Source organism: Heterodontus francisci, chromosome 36 (genome assembly GCF_036365525.1).
Source record: "Heterodontus francisci isolate sHetFra1 chromosome 36, sHetFra1.hap1, whole genome shotgun sequence".
Taxonomy (NCBI): domain Eukaryota; kingdom Metazoa; phylum Chordata; class Chondrichthyes; order Heterodontiformes; family Heterodontidae; genus Heterodontus; species Heterodontus francisci.
The window spans coordinates 31,136,815-31,156,510 of record NC_090406.1 but is presented as its reverse complement, the minus strand read 5'-3'; the positions used below and the strand labels follow the sequence as shown (position 1 = coordinate 31,156,510).

The 19,696-nt window shown below is 43.1% G+C and overlaps 1 protein-coding gene across 1 annotated transcript in view; it reads right to left on the bottom strand.

Annotated features, from left to right (window-relative positions):
* LOC137351717 (ras-related protein Rab-11B-like) overlaps nucleotides 1-10,851 on the bottom strand; it is a 38,063-nt gene extending 27,212 nt beyond the window's left edge. Inside the window, exon 1 of the mRNA XM_068016451.1 lies at nucleotides 10,692-10,851. Coding sequence (XP_067872552.1) covers nucleotides 10,692-10,731 — 40 coding nt within the window. The 5' untranslated portion in view covers nucleotides 10,732-10,851. The remainder of the gene's footprint in view (nucleotides 1-10,691) is intronic.
* Between the last annotated feature and the right edge of the window lie 8,845 nt (nucleotides 10,852-19,696).

Sequence of the window (19,696 nt, the reverse complement as noted above, 5' to 3'; positions counted from 1 at the left end):
GCCATTTCTTTGCCCACTCACTTAACCTGTCTCTATCTCTTTGCAGCCTCTTTGTGTCCTCCTCACAGCTGTATTCCCACTTAGCTTTATATCAGCAAACTTAGATACATTACTCTCTGTCTCTTAGTCTAAGTCATTGATATAGATTGTAAATAGCAGAGGCCCCAGCAGCAATCCTTGCGGCACTTCAATAGTCACAGCATTCCAACTTGAAAATGTCCTGTTTATCCTTACTCCTTGTTTCCTGTCCATTAACCAATCCTTTATCCATGCTAATATATTATCCCCCAACTCCATGAGCCCTTATCTTGTGTATTAACCTTTTGTGTAACATCTTATCGAATGCCTTTTGGAATTCCAGGTACACGACATCTACAGGTTCCCCTTTATCTACCCTACTAGTTATATCCTCAAAAAACTCTAATAAATTTGTCAAACACTATTTTCCTTTCGTAAAACCATGTTGACTTTGTCTGATCATACTATGATTTTCTAAGTGCATTGTCAAGACTTTCTTAATAACAGATTCCAGCACTTTCCCAACGACTGAAGTCAGGCTAACTTCCTCTTCCTCCTTTCTTGAAAAACAGTGTTACATTTGCCAACTTCCAATCTGCTAGGACCATTTTAGAATCCAGGGAATTTTGGAAAATCATAACCAGCACATCCACTCTCTCTGCTACTACCTTTTAGAACCCTAGGATGTAGGCCTTCAGGTGTTGGGGATTTATCGAATTTTAGTCCCTTAAATTTCTCCAGTATTTTTCCTCTATTGTTATCAAGTACCTTAATTTCCTCACTCTGATGAGACCCTAGGTTACCCTCTATTTCTGATATTTAATTGTGTATTCAACTGTGAAGACACAAAATATTTGTTCAATATCTCTGCCATTTCCTCAGTTCCTATGATAATTGATTGTCTCTGCCTCTAAGGGTCCAACATTTACTTTAGCTACTCTCCTCCTTTTTATATACTTGTAAAAGCTCTTAGAATCATCTGGTTTTATATTCCTGGCTAGTTTACTCTCCATATTCCATTTTTTCCCTTTTTAATCAATGTTTTGGTGGCCCTTTGCTGGTTTCTAAATCGCTCGCAGTCCTCAGAGGCTTACTTCTGTTCTTTGCAACATTATAAGCCTCTTGTAAGCCACGGATGGATCTTTTGCTGAGATTTTGTTTTTTGATGGAATGTACTTTTGTTGAACATTTTGAATTGTTTCTTGAGGTGTTTATTTACCACCATACCGTTTAGTCTATTTACCCAATCAACCTTAGCCAGCTCTTCCCTCATGCCTAAGTAATTGGCTTTGCTTAAGTTTAAGATACGTGTTTGGGACTAGAGAATGTCGCTTTGAAATTTAATATGGAATTCAATTGTATTATCACTTTTTCCCAGAGGATCTTTTATAATGAGATTACTCAATAACCCTGCCTCATTACACAATACTTAATCTAAAATAGATTTGTCCCCAGTTGGTTCCACAACACATTGCTCCAGGAAACTGTCAAGAAGGCATTCTACAAACTCATCTTCCAGACCACTTTTGCTAATTTGATTGGTGCAGCCTATGTGAAGATTAAAATCCCCACAATTATTACATTGCCTTTGTTACAAACTCCAATAATTTCTTGCTTAATGCTCTGTCCAGTGGTATAACTACTGTTAGGGGGTCGATGAACTACTCCCACCAGCAGTTTCTGACCTATGCTACTCCTAATCTCCATCCATACCGATTCTACTTCCTGATCTTCTAAGCCAAGATCCTTTCTCACTACTGTCCTTATGTCATCCTTTACTATCAGGGCTAGTCCTCCTCCTCCTTTGCCATTCTGTCTGTCTTTGCGAAATATTGTATACTCTAATATTTATTTCTCAACCTTGTTTACCTTGTAACCATGTCTCTCTCATGGCGAGTAGATCTCTATTTGTGCCAATAGTTCATCTATTCATTGCGGATGTATTGTGCAGATAAAGAGCTTTCTTTTTACTACTGTTCTTCGCATGGACTTTATTTGCTGATGCACTATTACTGTTAAACTCTCTGTCTCTTCTGCTTGTCTTTAACCACATTGCTACACCGTTATATTGTCCTAACTCTTTGGATTTCTAAATCTACCTTCACCTGAACCCTCTCCCTTCCCTCCCCACCCCCCAACACCCACCAAATGTTAGTTTAAAGCCCTAACTACGGCCCTAATTATAAAATTCACCAGGACATTGATCCCAGCCCAGTTTAAATGGAGTCCATCCCAAAGGAACAGCTCCCTCTTTCCCAAGTACTGGTGCCAGTGCCCTATGCTTCGAAACTGCTTCTCCCCACACCACTCGTTGAGCCACATGTTTAATTCTCTAATCTGCTTCACCCTATGCTAATTGGCGCGTGACAAGACAGAGATGATTACTTTTGACGTTCTGTGTTTCTCAGCAGAACATTATTCCCAGTTCTACTTATGTCGTTGGTTCCGAAATGGACCACAACAACTGGATTCTCCCCTCCCACTCCAAGTTCATCTCCAGCTGCGAGGAGATGTCCTTAACCCTGGCACTGGGCAGGCAACACAACCTTTGGAGCTCCGAGTCACAGCTGCAGAAAACAGTATCTATCCTCCTGACTCTGATGTCCCCGATCACTCACTACCACATTCCTTTTGGTTGTGTATTTCCCACATGAGGAAGAGCACAGTTGTGTTTTTCTGCAGTGAGTCTAAGCCCTGTAAATTATTTTGGAGTGGTTTGTAAATCTGTGCAGGGTTCATTCTGAATTTCACTCTCAGCATCAGTGAACACAGCTGAAGAACAGATAAAGTGATAAAGGGTCCCAGCCAACATTTTGGGGAGCCAACAAGTTAGAGTCTGAAGCAGGCTCATGGAATTAGCTCGTTACCAAAGTGAGCACTATCATTAATATTTTAAGCCTGGGATTCTTGTTAAAAGCAGAAACCAGACTGATTCATTAGGAAGTTAGCTTTTTTGGTCAGTGTTTCTTTATTTTAATATGTTATGGATGCAGAATCTTTGAGCTTAATGCAGGTAAACATTAACCTGCTTCTGTTGGATGATTATATCTGAAAACTGGGCCCACGTAAGCAGTTTGAGCTCCTTCAATGGTTCTGGGGGAAGAGGGTGCACCACCTTGTGTGGTATTAAGCCAATTTCAAATTGTGCTCTGTGATAAGTTAGTTTAGCTTCTGTAACCTTGAATTAGGAAGGAGAACATTAGCCAGGGTTCTTACTCTTGATTGCTATCCAGTGATAAACAGATGGAAAGTGCTTGCAGACATTGTGTAAGGAGGGTAAGATTAGGTTCAGCTGTAATGCCCCATGGTCAAATAGCCTGTCAATACTCACTGTCTAAGTTCACACATGAAGACTGGCCACTTAAGTGAGGTACAATTGGGCAGCTGGTACTTGCATCAGCAAAAGTTTATGGTAAAAAAATGGGCACACAGATGAATGACTTTTAAAGATGTTAACACAGCACTAGTGACACAAAGGCAAGCTGCAATCTGACAGGGTCAGGCCGGGCTTTGCTGATAACTGAGTAAAAGAAAGGCTGATTATGCATTATTCTGCCTCTATCCTGTCAGGGGTCACAAGGTGTCTGCAAATGATTGCAGTTGCTATTTATTAAAATTTAGGACAGGAAACTTAACAGCTGTAAGATTAGAAAATTACCAGACAGCAAGCTTCATTATTTGTAAACTGTTTATTATCGCAGTTTACCCAGAGTGGTTAGAATGTGGAACTCGCTACCACAAGGAATAGTTAAGGCGAATAGCATAAATGCATTTAATGTGAAGCCAGGTAAACACATGAGGAAAAAAGGAATAGAAAGATATGTTGATAGGGTTACATGAAGTTGGGTGGAGGAGGCTCATTTGCAGCATAAATATCGGCACAGACCTTTTGGGCTGAATGGCCCGATTCTGTACAGTTACCAAAATAAGTTGTCTATTTATGGAATTTTGTCCTTTTTTTTTCTTCCTTAAATTTCCATTATTTCAGGGTCACTGATGCCAATTGTAATGTCCCTAATTCTACTTCAAAATGAGATCAGCTAATTTAGTACAGAAAAAGCATCAAACCCACGATCTTCCGTTTTGTGTGCTTCATTGCTCAATAGCGGAGGCCTTTACACCCTTTAACAAGTAAGGCAGCTAATGTTAATCATAGGACAGAATATTGCATTATACCAGGAAGCGAGTTGCACTACATTAATTGCACAGAATTTCAGACTGCACAGGGGAATAGTGTGTCCTATATTAGTCACAGCAACAAATATTGAATTGTACCAATACAAATTTATAACCTTGACCAACTCCATTTCAAATGATTTTCCGGGGAGTCAGTAGAAACGGAGCTGGAACCATTTATTTAAAAAATAATACACAAACAAATTTTATTTTGATAAAACAAAGATTGAGGAAATACTTCAGCCCCATCTACATCTGGGATAGAAAGACAGCTTAATATTTTGGGTGGGAGCACTTTGCCAGGCTAACGAACTGAGACTCTTAAAAATAATTTTGAATACATAAGCCACAAATTGAGAATAATACATGGGATATGTAACTGGGAATTTTATGGTGGCATCAAGGATCCCTAGTAAAATTTAAGTCAATGGGAATCGGGTTGGGGTTAGTATAAAAAAAGATGGTTGTGGTTGTTAGAGGCTGATCATCTCAGCCCCAGGATGTTGCTGTAGGAGTTCCTCAGGGAAATGTCCTAGGCCCAACCATCTTCAGCTACTTCATCAATGATCTTTCCTCCATCAGAAGTGGGGATGTTTGCTGATAATTGCAGTGTTTGCTGATGATTGCACAGTGTTCAGTTCCATTCGCAACCCCTTAGATAATGAAGCAGTCCAGGCTGCATGCAGAAAGACCAGGACAACATTCAGGCTTGGGCTGATAAGTGGCAAGTAACATTCACACCACACACAAGTGTCAGGCAATGAGAGGGGAGCTAGCCAGGGTAAAATGGAACCAAAGATTGACAGGAAAAACAGTAACTGAGCAACAGATGATTTTTAAGGAGGAGATTTTTCAGGTATAGGCTATATACATTCCAACAAGTGCTAAAGGTAAGGGGACCAAAACCAGGAATCTTTGGATGACAAGGGAGATAGAGAATATGATGAAACAAAAAAATGGTGTATGATACATTTCAGATGAATTTTTCAAGGGAACCCAAAAATCTTCTACCAGCATGTAAATAGTAAGCAGGTAGTAAGAGGTAGGGGAGGGTTTATTAGGGACAAAGAGAGTGCTATATGCTTAGAGGCACAGGGCAAGGCTGGAATACTTAATGAGTACTTTGTATCGGTGTTTATTAAGGAAGACAATGCTGACAAAATATCGGTAGAAGCACAGATGGTAGAGGTAATGATGGGGTGAAAATTGATAAGTAGTATGTACTGAAAAGGCTGAAAAAGCTTCGAGTGGATAAGCTGCCTGGTCTGGATGGCTTTCATCACAGGTTGCTAAAGGAAGTGGGGGTGGGGATAGCGATTATGGCTTGCCATAATCTTCCAACCTTCCCCAGATACGGGGGAGGTGTCAGAGGATTGGAGATTGAAAAATCTAACACCCTTATTCAAGAAAAGGTACAAGAGCATTCCTAGTAATTACAGGCCAGTCAGTTTAACATCTGTGGTTGGCAAGGTTTTAGAAACAATAATCAGGGGGAAAAAATCAACAGGCATTTGCAGAGGTTTGAATTAATTAGGGAGAGCCAGCATGGATTTGTAAAAGGCATATCGTGCTTGACTAATCTAACTGATTATTTTGATTAAGTAACAGAGAAGGTTGATGAAGGGAAAGCAATGGATGATGTCTATATGGATTTTAAGAAAGTCTTTGACTAAGTACCACATAAGAAGCTGGCTACCAAAATTAAGGCTCATGGAATAGGAGGGTCAGCGTCAGCTTGGATAAAAAAAATTGGCTTAAGGACAGAAAACAGCAAGTTGTGATAAATGGTTGTTTTTCAGATTGGAGGATGATAGACAGTGGAGTTCACCATGGTTCAGTGCTAGGGCCGCTGCTTTTCTGATATACATAAATGACTTGGATATTGGAATATAGAGTAAAATTTCAAAATTTTCTAATGATACCAAACTTGGAGGTGTGGTAGACAGTGAGGATGATACCAATCAACTGCAGCAGGACCTAGATAGGCTGGCAGACAAGTGGCAGATGGAATTTAATACTGAGAAATGTGAGGTGATGCATTTTGGCAAAAGGGATACAGAGAGGCAATATAGATTAAATGGTACAGTTCTAACGAGTGTACAGGGACAGAGGGATCTGGGGTTTCATGTGCCTAGATCTTTAAAAATGGCAGGACGTATTGAGAGTGTAGTTAGCAAAGCATGTGGGATCTTGAGCTTCCAAGGTAAATAGAGGTATTGAGTACAAAAGCAGGGAGGTTATGCTGAACCTTGATAAAGCTCTGGTTAGGCCACAACTGGAGTATTGCATCCAGTTCTATTCACCACACTTTAGGAAGGATATGAGGGTCCTTGAGAGGGTGCATAGGAGATTTACCAGAATGGTTTCAGGGATGAGGGATTTTAGCTACAAGGTTAGGTTGCAGAACCTGGGGTTGTTCTACTTGGAGCAAAGGACCTGAGGGGAGATTTGATAGAGGTGTAGAAAATTATGACAAGCTTGGATAGGGTAGACAAAGAAAAGCTATTCCCATTAGCTGATGATACACAGAGCAGAGGACAGAGATTTAAGGTTTTTGGGCCAGAGATGCAGGCGGGAATGTGAGAAAGAACTATTTTGTTTTTTTACCAGTGAGTGGTAATGACCTGGAACTTGCTACCTATGAGGGTAGTGGAAGTGGAGACAATGAATGTTTTCAAATTTCAAAAGGACATTAGATGGGCACTTCAGGGAAATAAAGTACGGGGCTACAGGGATAGAGCCAGGGAATGGAATGATTGGATTGCTCTACATAGAGCCAGCATGAATTCGAGGGGCCAAATGGCCTCCTTCTGTGCCATTATGACTATGATTCTATCTCGAACTAGAGTCTAACCGCCGCCCCTTTACATTCACCCATTCTACCGAATCTCACACCAACAACATCCTGAGGTTACCATTGACCAGAAACTTAACTGGACCAGCCACATAAATACTGTGGCTACAAAACCATTTCAGAGGCTGGGTTTCTGCAGCGAGTGACTCACCTCTTGACCCCTCAAAGCTTTTCCACCATCCACAAGGCACAAGTCATGAATGTGATAGAATACTCTCCACTTGCCTGGAATGAGAACAATTCCAGCAACACAAGCAGCTCAAAAACATCTAGGACAAAGCAGCTCTCTTGATCAGCACCCCACCCACCATCTTAAACATTCCCTCCCTCCACCACCAATGCACTGTGGCTGCAGTGTGCTCCTTCTACAAGATGCACTGCAGCAACTCACCAAGGCTTCTTCAACAGCACCTCCCAACCCGTGACTTGCACCTAGAAGAACTAGGGCAGCAGGCGCATAGGAACACCACCACCTGCAAGTTCCCCTCCAAGTCACACAACATCCTGACTTGGAAAGATATCACTGATCCTTCATCGTCACTGAGCAAAGATTCCAGAAGCTTGTGTGGGAGTTCCTTCACCACACAAACTGCACCTATTCAAGGAGGTGGCTCACCCCCAGCTTAAGGGCAATTAGGGATGGGTAATAAATGCTGGCCTTGGAACTGACATCCATATCCCTTGAATTATTATTATTTTTTTTTAAAAAGGACAGGGTATTCAGGCCCTGCAGTCAGACTTGAATACTGATTCTAAACTACATGTGTGCAAAGACTGAGAATAACTGACTGTAAGATAGCGACTAGTGTCATGCTAGGCCCCCAACTGCCAAGAATGAGGCACATTAATTTTGTCATGAACATTGATTTTAAACTGTTACTGGAATGAAGAAAGGTCTTGTTAAACAGATCAGCTGTGGCTGGAAAAGATATTTGCATATTAGCAGACAGTGTTTGGATGGACAAAGTAGCCATTCCTTGGCACATTCAACCCACAATGGACTTTTGATCACCAGACATTGGAGGTGGGGGAAGCTCACATTCCAGGTTCACTGCTAAGATGGCCGAATACACAAACAGACATGGTCAAACCAGCTAGTCACATGACTAACCTGCTGGGAAACCTGTGTTTTTTGAATTTGTACAAACAGTTTTGGCAGAAAGCTGTTTGCTCCTGGACTGAGAAGATCTCTCTCCTGTCTGCTCCTATCTCTTTCTCACAAGCCTCTGAATCCATTAAAGACACATGAAACCCAAGAGAGAAAAGTCTCCTACAACAAACAAGGTTTAAGAATAATACTGGGCCCCAATGAAAAGCAAGATCTACCTACAATCAAGGACTCTACAGTGAGCTTGAAGAACCGTAACAACAACTCTTCAGATATTGTCTCAAACCTTTCCACTTTATTATCCTTCTGCTCTTTTCGGTCTCTATTTGCATGTATCGCGTATGCATGCTAGCGTGGGGCGCGGCGTGTATCCATAGGCGTCAACCAAATTAGAGTTTAAGTTTAATAAACTTCAACTTTTCTTCTTTTAACCAGAGAAAGCCTGTTTGTGCTGGTTTCTTTGCCTTATAACTGGAAAGCTGTGAACAAGGATTCACCAAAGGGGAGGGAAAAACAGTGTGTTTAAAATTAAACTCTGTTACAGTAAGACCATGTGAAGGCTGAAAGGGAACCCTTGACCTCTTTCTCACCTGGTCGTAACACTAGGAATCCGGAGGCGCAAGTAGCAATATGTGAAAATAAAGAAACTGGAAATTCTACCGGAGGCAACAGCCAGCTCATGCTTCCCTCCAGTTGGATGGAAACTAAACAAAAATAAAATATGGATATCCCCTTTACCATGTGCTAAAAATTGCACCATAGTAGAATTTTCTGGATTCTTTGTGTAAAAAGCACAAAATATTAGGAACTCTTGTCTCACTTAGTTTCCTATTTTGGCTCAGAAACAGCTGTTCAATTTATCCTTTTCGATTAACTTTTGTTGGTTCTGAAGATATGAGCAAAGTGTCACTCGATAAAATCAAGATGGAGCCTCTCAAACACCAGATGGCTACACACCAGTAACAAACACACAGTGCAGAGCCAGTTCCACAGCAATACAGGAATAAGCTGGAAGGAACCATGATACTTTAAATATATTTACCTGCCACCTAGCCCACAATCTCTCACCCTGAGGGGAAAAGTTGAGCTTTGGGAAAAACAACATCACAGAATGAAATGATCAGCTTGTAGAAACAAGATTACAACAACAATAATGGTAATGTTGATATTCACAACATCAGGTTCAGGTGAGAGAGGCTATTCACTCCACCTCGGTTTGCTTTGATAGCAACTTGCAACCCTCTCCCTTTAGCCCCATTACAGCATCTAACCGTCTCTTGAATTCCAGAGTTCTGCCTCCACTACCCTACCCAGAAACCATTATAGGTACCAATCACAATTTGCCTGAAGAAACTAGAAGTAGACTGGAACCCTAACCTGACTGCACCTACCTGGGATGGGTGAGGACAAAGATGAAGATAAACTGAATACATTGAGCAGCGTAGATTTGGGTTGCAGGAAAACTTTTATGGATGAGGAAGGCAATACAGCCCATTTTTAAAAAGAAAACCTACAATCCTAACTCCATGTCTGTTTCCATTAAATGACTCCAAAGTTTTTGCCCCACCACCTTACCTATCGGTTCTAGATGTCAATCACTTTCTGTACAACGAAGAACATCTAATCTTATGGTGGTGGTATGCAGTTCTTAAAAATATATAAGTCTTGCACAGCCCCACACTAACCTATGCTTCTTCTCGGTATGACTGTGGTCTCCTTTTCTGTCAACACTTAACATTGGAAATTGCTATGTCAATATTCCCCAATTAATGTCACTACGTCAACGATAATTGCAGAATGTGTCCACTAGGTGACTCGGTGTTTCTGAAGTCTCTCTCCTAAATCTTTTTCCATTTTATAAATCTATATTAACAATCGATAATTCTGTTTGTACACTATCAAGTTCAGATCACAAGGGTCCTTGTGTTACACCCGCGTTACCTATCTGGGAGAAGGCTTATATTACAGCGTGAAAAGTCTACACAGATATTACAAATGTTAGCAGATGTACAAGTATCTACACTGATATACAAAAAAAATAAGCAAAAGAAATTGAGTTGTTTCAAATTTAATTCTTTTCCAGAACAGAATCTTGAACAAAAATCCTTATCTTACTCCAGCAAGGGCAGGAAGGAAGCTGTCAGCACCAAACCCCACCCACCCGCTCCTCACGGTATCACCGACTGATATATTGTCAATTTAAATCCAGACCTTTACATATAAAACAAAAGGATCAAGTGATGGAAATTGTCTTTAAAAAGAAATTTTAGAGGAGGTTTTGCAATAATAAGCCGCAAAGAGACCGCTGAGTTGCATTTTTTTTTATATTAACCCTGCTCAAAACAGATTCGGGGGCGCAGCTCGGGTCCGGTGCCATTCCCGGCTCTTTACATGTAATCTGCACCAGAATCTCTTGCTGAAATACTACGGTAAAGCTTCCGAAGGACGGCGTTAACCGGAGGCGTCCCCCAGTGCCGAGTCAAAGGGTTTTAGTAAATGAGTTTACACGTTGCTGCACTGATCGTAAAATCCCACCTTTGAATAAATAATCGTATTCATCCTCTCTGTTCCCCATCTTCCGCCACTATTATAATCCGTCCCCGCTCGCTCGCCTCCGCACCGGATAAAGAAATCATCAAGATCCTGGTTTCTACTGAAGCTCAAGCTTCGGAAGGAAGCCGAGACCTTCCGGGATCAAGCGGTAGGAGGCAGAGCTACACTTAAAGCTGTACTATCCCTGTACTCACTGACTTTGGGACATAAAATACTGGCATCACCCCAGGAACTCTACCCCTGGATATTTTATAGAAACTAGGGTGCATGGCGCAATCCTTGTGTGGTTCCACTCTTACCTATGGGATCATAGCCAGAATATCGGCAACAATAGGAAGGGTCCGATGAAGGGTCACTGACCCGAAACGTTAACTCTGCTTCTCTTTCCACAGATGCTGCCAGACCTGCTGAGTGGTTGCAGCATTTCTTGTTTTTATTAGGGATAAAGCTATTTTAGATGTAGTATTGTGCAATGAGGCAGGGTTAATTAGTAATGTCATAGTCGAAGATCCACTGGCAAATAGTGATCATAATACCATTGAATTCCATATTAAGGGCTGGATTTTATTTTCCCGCCACCTAAAAAAATGGTGGCCATGCTGCCGCAAATAGCAGTAAGTCTGAAGATTGGGAGTGATTTACAAACCAACAAAAGGTCACAAAAAGTTGATAAAATAGAATGAGAGTAAACTAGCCAGGAATTTAAAAATGGATTGTAAAGGCTTTTACAAGTATATAAAAAGGAAGAGAGTAGTTAAACAAATATTGGTCCCTTAGAAGCAGAGACAGAAGAAATTATTGTGGGGAATGAGGAAATGGCAGAGACAGTGAACAAATATTTTTCTGTCTTCACAGGAGAAGACACAAGTTACTTACCAGGAATAGAGGGTAACCTAGGAGCTAACAAGAGTGAAAAAATTAAGGTAATTAATATCACCAGAGAAAAATACTGGAGAAACTCAATGGTCTAAAATTTGACAAATCCCCAGGACCTGATGGCCTACATCTTAGGGATCTAAAAGAAATAGCTGCAGAGATAGAGGATGTGCTGGCTATGATTTTCCAAAATTCCAGAGATTCTGGAATGGTCCCAACAGATTAGAAGTTAGCAAATGTAACACCGCTATTCAAGAAAGGAGGGAGAGAGAAAACAGGGAACTCCAGGCCAGTTAATCTGACATCAGTCATCAGGAAAATGCTGGAATCTATTATTAAGGAAGTATTAACAATGCACTTAGAAAAGAATAGTATGATTAGAACAAGTCAACATGGTTTTAAGAAAGGAAAATCATGTTTGACAAATTTATTCGAGTTTTTTGAGAATGTAATGAGGAGGGTAGATATAGGGGAACCAGTAGATGTAGTATACCTGGATTTCCAAAAGGCATTTGATAAGATGCCACACAAAAGATTAATACACAAGGTAAGGGCTCATGGAGTTGGGGGTGATCTTAGCATGGATAGACAGGAAGCAGGGATAAATGGGGCATTTTCAAGTTGGCAGGCTGTGACTAGTGGAGTGCCACAAAGATGACTGCTGGGGCCTCAGCTATTTACAATCTATATTAATGACTTTTAGACGAAGAGACAGAGTAAGGATCTAAGTTTGCTGATGGTACAAAGCTAGGTGGAAATGCAAGCTGTGAGGTGGACACAAAGAGGCTGCAAAGAGATTTAGATAGGTTAAGTGAGTGGGCAACAAGGTGGTAGATGGACTATAATGTGGGGAAGTGTGAGGTTATTCCTTTTGGTAGTAAGAATAGAAAAGCAGAATATTTTTAAAAGGTGTGAAACTTGTAAATGTTGATGTTCCGAGAGACTTGGGTGTACTCGTACAAGGAACACAAAAAAGTTAGCATGCACATACAGCAAGAAAATGGCATGTTGGCTTTATTGCAAGGGGATTGAAGTACAAGAATAAAGAAGCCCTGCTAAAATTGTATGGGGCTTTGTTGAGACCATACCTGGAATACTGTGTGCAATTTTGCTTTCCATATTTAAGGAAGGATATACTTGCATTGGAGGCAGTACAGCAAAGGTTCATTAGATTTGGCCCTGGGATAAGAGGGTTGACCTATGATGAGAGGCTGAGTAAATTGGATCTATATTCTCTGGAGTTTAGAAGAATGAGAGGTGATCTTATTGAAACATTCAAGATTATGAAGGGGCTTGACAAGGTAGATACTGAGACATTGGTTGGGATTTTATCCAAGCAACGGGGGTCTCGACCACTGGCAAAAGCCCCAGCGAGAGCCCCGCGTTGCCGACTCTGGAGAAGGCACTTTTTTTTCATGGGATGTGGGCGTCACTGGCTATGCCAGCATTTATTGCCCATCCCTAATTGCTCTTGAGAAGGTGGTGGTGAGCTGCCTTCTTGAACCGCTGCAGTCCATGTGAGGTAGGCACACCCACAGTGCTGTTAGGAAGGGAGTTCCAGGATTTTGACCTAGCGACAGTGAAGGAACGGCGATATAGTTCCAAGTCAGGATAGTGTGTGACTTGGAGGGGAACTTGCAGGTGGTGGCGTTCCCATGCATCTGCTGCTCCTGTCCTTCGAGGTGGTAGAGGTCGCGGGTTTGGAAGGTGCTGTCTAAGGAGCCTTGGTGCGTTGCTGCAGTGCATCTTGTAGATGGTACACACTGCTGCCACTGTGCGTCGGTGGTGGAGGGAGTGAATGTTTATGGATGGTGTGCCAATCAAGTGGGCTGCTTTGTCCCGGATGGTGTTGAGCTTCTTGAGTGTTGTTGGAGCTGCACCCATCCAGGCAAGTGGAGAGTATTCCATCACACTCGTGACTTGTGCCTTGTAGATGGTGGACAGGCATTGGGGGGTCAGGAGGTGAGTTACTCACCGGAGGATTCCTAGCCTCTGACCTGCTCTTGTAGCCACGATATTTATATGGCTACTACAGTTCAGTTTCTGGTCAATGGTAGGCCCTAGGATGTTGATAGTGTGGGATTCAGCGATGGTAATGCCATTGAATGTCAAGGGGAGATGGTTAGATTCTCTCTTGTTGAAGATGGTCATTGCCTGGCACTTGTGCGGCGCGAATGTTACTTGCCACATATCAGCCCAAGCCTGGATATTGTCCAGGACTTGCTGCATTTCTACACGGACTGCTTCAGTGGTGCTGAACATTGTGCAATCATCAGCGAACATCCCCACTTCTGACCTTATGATTGAAGAAAGGTTATTGATGAAGCAGCTGCAGATGGTTGGACCTAGGACACTACCCTGAGGAACTCCTACAGTGATGTCCTGGAGCTCAGATGATTGACCTCCAACAACCACAACCATCTTCCTTTGTGCTAGGTATGACTCCAACCAGCGGAGAGTTTTCCACGATTCCCAATAACTTCAGTTTTGCTAGGGCTCCTTGATGCCATACTCGGTCAAATGCTGCCTTGATATCACGAGCAGTTACTCTCACCTCACCTCGAGTTCAGCTCTTTCGTCCATGTTTCAACTAAGGCTGTAATGAGTTCTGGAGCTGAGTGGCCCTGGCAGAACCCAAACTGAGCGTCACCGAGCAGGTTGTTGCTAAGCAAATGCCGCTTGATGGCACTGTTGATGACACCTTCCATCACTTTACTGAGGAGAGTAGGCTGATGGGGCGGTAATTGGCCGGGTTGGACGTATCCTGCTTTTTGTGTACAGGACATACCTGGGCAATTTTCCACAAAGCGGGATAGATGCCAATGTTGTAACTGTACTGGAACAGCTTGGCTAGGGGCGCGGCAAGTTCTGGAGCACAGGTCTTCAGTACTATTGCTGGAATATTGTCAGGGCCCATAGCCTTTGCAGTATCCAGTGCCTTCAGTCATTTCTTAATATCATGCGGAGTGAATCAAATTGGCTGAAGTCTGGCATCTGTGATGCTGGGGACTTCAGGAGGAGGCCGAGCTGAATCATCCACTTGGCACTACTGGCTGAAGATTGTTGCAAATACTTCAGCCTTATCTTTTGCACTGATGTGCTGGGCTCCCCCATCATGGAGGATGGGGATATTTGTGGAGCCACCTCCTCCAGTTAGTTGTTTAATTGTCCACCACCATTCACGGCTGGATGTGGCAGGACTACAGAGCTTAGATCTGATCTGTTGGTTATGAGATCGCTTAGTTCTGTCTATCGCATGCTCCTTTCGCAGTTTGGGATGCAAGTAGTCCTGTATTGTAGCTTCACCAGGTTGACACCTCATTTTGAGGTATGCCTGATGCTGCTCCTGGCATGCCCTCCTGCACTCTTCATTGAACCAGGGTTGGTCTCCTGGCTGGATGGTAATGGTAGAGTGGGGAATATGCCGGGCCATGAGGTTACAGATTGTGGTCAAGTACAATTCTGCTGCTGCTGATGGCCCGCAGCGCCTCATAGATGCCCAGTTTTGCATTGCTAGATCTGTTCGAAATCTATCCCATTTAGCACGGTGATAGTGTCAGACAACACGATGGAGGATATCCTCATTGTGAAGGCGGGACTTCGTCTCCACAAGGACTGTGCGGTGGTCACTCCTACCAATACTGTCATGGACAGAAGCATCTGCGGCAGGCACCACCTGCCGCATACCTCATCGAGCAGATATGTCCTTTAGGACTCGGCCAGCTCGGTCAGTAGTGGTGCTACCGAGTCACTCTTGGTGATGGACATTGAAGTCCCCCACCCAGAGTACATTTTGTGCCCTTGCCACCCTCAGTGCTTCCTCCAAGTGGTGTTCAACATGGAGGGGTACTGACTCATCAGCTGAGGGAGGGTGGTAGGTGGTAATCAGTAGGAGGTTACCTTGCCCATGTTTGACCTGATGCCATGAGACTTCATGGGGTCCGGAGTCGATTTTGAGGACTCCCTACTGTACCACCACCTCTGCTGGGTCTGTCCTGCCGGTGGGACAGGACATACCCTAGGATAGTGATTGTAGTGTCTGGGACATTGTCTGTAAGGTATGATTCCATGAGTATGACTATGTTAGGCTGTTGCTTGACTAGTCTGTGGGACAGCTCTCCCAACTTTGGCCCAAGCCCCCAGATGTTAGTAAGGAGGACTTTGCAGGGTCGACAGGGCTGTGTTTTCCGTTGTCGTTTCCGGTGCCTAGGTCGATGCTGGGTGGTCCGTCCGGTTTCATTCCTTTTTATTAACTTTGTAGCAGTTAGGTACAACTGAGTGGCTTGCTAGGCCATTTCAGAGGGCGTGTCAGAGTTAACCACACTGCTGTGGGTCTGGAGTCACATGTAGGCCAGACCAGGTAAGGACAACAGATTTCCTTCCCTAAAGGACATTAGTGAAGCAGATGGGTTTTTACAACAATCGACAATGGTTTCATCATAGCTTTTAATTCCAGATTTATTAATTAAATTCAAATTCCACCTTCTGCTGTGGTGGGATTCGAACCCATGTCCCCAGATCAATACCCTGGATCTCTGGGTTTCTAGTCTGTGGTAATACCGCTACGCCACCGCCTCCCCACTTAAGTGGACAGCAGCAGGCTGTTCCCAGGATCAAGGACCCCAGTGGTGAAAGTCCTGCCTGCTGAGAGCTGCCGGCCAATCAGAGGCCGGAAACTCTTTAACTGAGCAGCACCGCTGCAGAAGCGGTGGCTGTTGCCCTTGGGGGACTACTGAGGCCCTGGACCCAGGCCACTGGTAAGTCTCAGTGGGAGGGGTCTTGCGGGGTGGAGGTCGGGGTGGGGGAAGTGGGTGTAGCGGGGGGTTGGCAGCAAGGGCACAGGGGATGGCTCCATCGGGCCTTCCCCTTCCCAATGCCGGGTCCCTCATTCAGGCACTGTACCTTTTAACGAGGGATCTCCTTCCCCACCCACCCCGGAGCCGGCAAGCAACCCTATGGGTTTGCTTGGCGTGCATCCCGGGTGACGACAGTGCCGCCCACCACTGGACTAATTCCAGTGGGGGCGGGTTGAGGCCCTTAAGTGGGCATTAATTGTCCACTTAAGGGTCTCAATTGGTAGCAGGGAGGGCAGGTCGTTCACAGGCCTTTCCACCCTGAACTTAATTTGGGTGGAGATGGGAAGCATTAGGGCGGCACAGTGGTTAGCATTGCAGCCTCACAGCTCCAGCGACCCGGGTTCAATTCTGGGTACTGCCTGTGTGGAGTTTGCAAGTTCTCCCTGTGTCTGCGTGGGCTTTCTCCGGGTGCTCCGGTTTCCTCACACAGCCAAAAGACTTGCAGGTTGGTAGGTAAATTGGCCATTATAAATTGCCCCTAGTATAGGTAGGTGGTAGGGAAATATAGGGACAGGTGGGGATGCGGTAGGAATATGGGATTAGTAGGATTAGTATAAATGGGTGGTTGATGGTCGGTACAGACTCGGTGGGCCGAATGGCCTGTTTCAGTGCTGTATCTCTAAATAAAAATTTAAAAAAATATTAGAGAAATTTCCAAGCCTGTTTGTGAAGAGGACACTGAAACTAGGATGCTTTGGTGGAGACAGTATTTTGCTTGCCACAGAGCTTACTTCTCCACTCCTAATGACACCTAGCCAGTGCTGGCTGGCTCTTTATAGATACATCTGAGTACAATCAACTAATCAACACCAAACACCGGTTCACCCTATTACCTTCAACTACTAGGTATTTAACATCCATTAACAGAACTTATTAGACACTAACAGATTACCCTCTTTTCTTTTAAATTAAATACATTTATATATATAATATATATGAAATGAAAATGAGAGACAAAATAATGATACATTTTACTGTATTTTACATTGTTATACCATTAACTTTCAGCAGCACCAGCCATTAACATAAAATTACAAAGCAATCTTAACAGAAAAAATTTTCCACATTTTCCTAACTCATCATAACACAAGATGGCTCTCTTCAAAGACATCCAACAATTTCTTTGAACAAGCACCTCTCTTTGTAAAACATTCCGACAACTGATGACTTGCATCAACCCATTTTATTTTGGAAATTTCTTTCCAACATTTCTATTATACTCACGAGATCTATCCTCAACCTCTTTTCCATGACACTTTTTGTCGAATGGACATTGTTCCAGAGAGCATGGTTATCTATATAGCATTCTATGGGACAATGTTTCTCCAATTGCCCTTAATATAAGAGTTCCTTTAAAATACTCAATACATACATACCCATATCTATCTCAGCAGCTAAGGTGCTTTTAACTATCCTCTTTATTTTCTTCGATTCCTAGGCTAATGGACAACATTTATCATTTCTTCCCACCAAAAATATAATGAACCCTGCTGCGCTCGAATAACCATCAGGAAGATTAGCGTGTGAGATTAATTTCATTTCTTCTGGGTCACCCAATGCTGGAAACTTGAGTGTACGTTTGTCTAAACTCAATCTCTTCAATGTCTTATTTGCCTTCAGTACTTCCCCAACAGTAGCTTGTTTCAGCATGGTGCTTAATTCTAATACATCATAGCAAGCATCCAGCCTAGTTTGTGTGCACAACCAGTTTAATTGCCTGATTAAGCTCTTTAACTGGTCTACTTCTTCCTTGGTTGCAGAGTCTTCCTTTTGTGAGGATCTGGCCCGATTTATTGGGATCCTGTTAACATTCTCTAGGTCAGACTGTTGATCTAAGGTTACCCCCAACTTAGTGTGCCTAATATTCAACCCTATATATTTAAAAGCTCCAGAAGCCCGACTTCCAATTTTAAATTCCTGTAGAACTTTATCTCCCACAAATTTCTCAAAAGCCGCAGATCCTCCACACAGAAAATTGTCTACGTGTATGAAGAAAATGCCTACTAACTTTTCTTCATAGAGCCAATAAAATATTGCTGGATCCGCTTTTAGCTGAATACAACCAGCTTTTAGTAGGACAGACCTAACTGAAAAATACCACACCCTGGATGCATCGTTTAACCCATACACACACTTGTTTAGCTTCCATAATTTCCCCTCTATATCTCCAGCTTCTTTTGGTGGCTTTAAAAATACTTCCCTTTGAAATTTCTCCCCTTGCAAAAATGCTGCTTTGATGCCAATGGGCTTACATTTCCATGAGTGTGTTGCTAAAAGGCCCAGGAAAATCCTCAAACTTGCTTTACCTGCTGTTGGGGAGTCCACTCAAACTTATTGGTCACCCAGTCGTTCCTCAAATCCCGAGCTACAATTCTGGCCTTAGCTTTATACATATCATCGGAAAGTACTTTCTCTGTACAGATCCATCTATGGGACAATGCTGGTTGTCCTCTGTCTGGAACCTCCATGTATATGCCAAACTCTCTCCGACTGTCAAGCTCTTTTTGTTTTGCATCTATTACCAACTTACCATCTAACTTGTTAGTAGCCACTAGAGCTTCTCTATCATAAGGGCTCCTATTTCTTGTGGCGCTCCTCGCCTGCTCTCTGGTCCTTGATCTTGTGAACCCATGTCCCCTACTAGATTTCCTATCTCTTTCTGGACTGCTACTACTCGACCTGTCCCTCCTACAACCAGACTTCCTTTCACTAGTTCGTGACCTTTTCCTTGGACTGTGATCATCTTCAGGCCCACTTTCTGAACTTCCACTACGTTTTCTGGCCTTCCACATTTTCACTTCCTTCTGCCAATCTATAGGTCTGATATCCTGTCCCTTGTCTTGCACATTCAGCCAATGTTTGTATTTCCCTGTGGCCTTTCCTGCCCTACCTATAATGGTGGCTTCCCTTCATTCACTAGCCCCTTCTGGCACAAACGTCGCTCTAGTTCCAACTTTCGGTAGTTGAGCTTTGGGATAAATGGCCTTATCTTGATCTTCACTATCACTTGGTCCACTCTCAGTCAGCCCATTATCTGCCACAATCTATTGCGCTGCGCAAATGACTACTGGCAACACCTATGCAGTCATATTCAGCTGGCCTCTGACACCGGAAACATCAGAGGAATGTATGATGGCATTAAGAGATCTTTTGGGCCAACCATCAAGAAGACTGCCCCCCTCAAATCTAAATCAGGAGACACAATCACTGACCAACGCAAGCAAATGGACCGCTGGGTGGAGCAATATCTAGAAC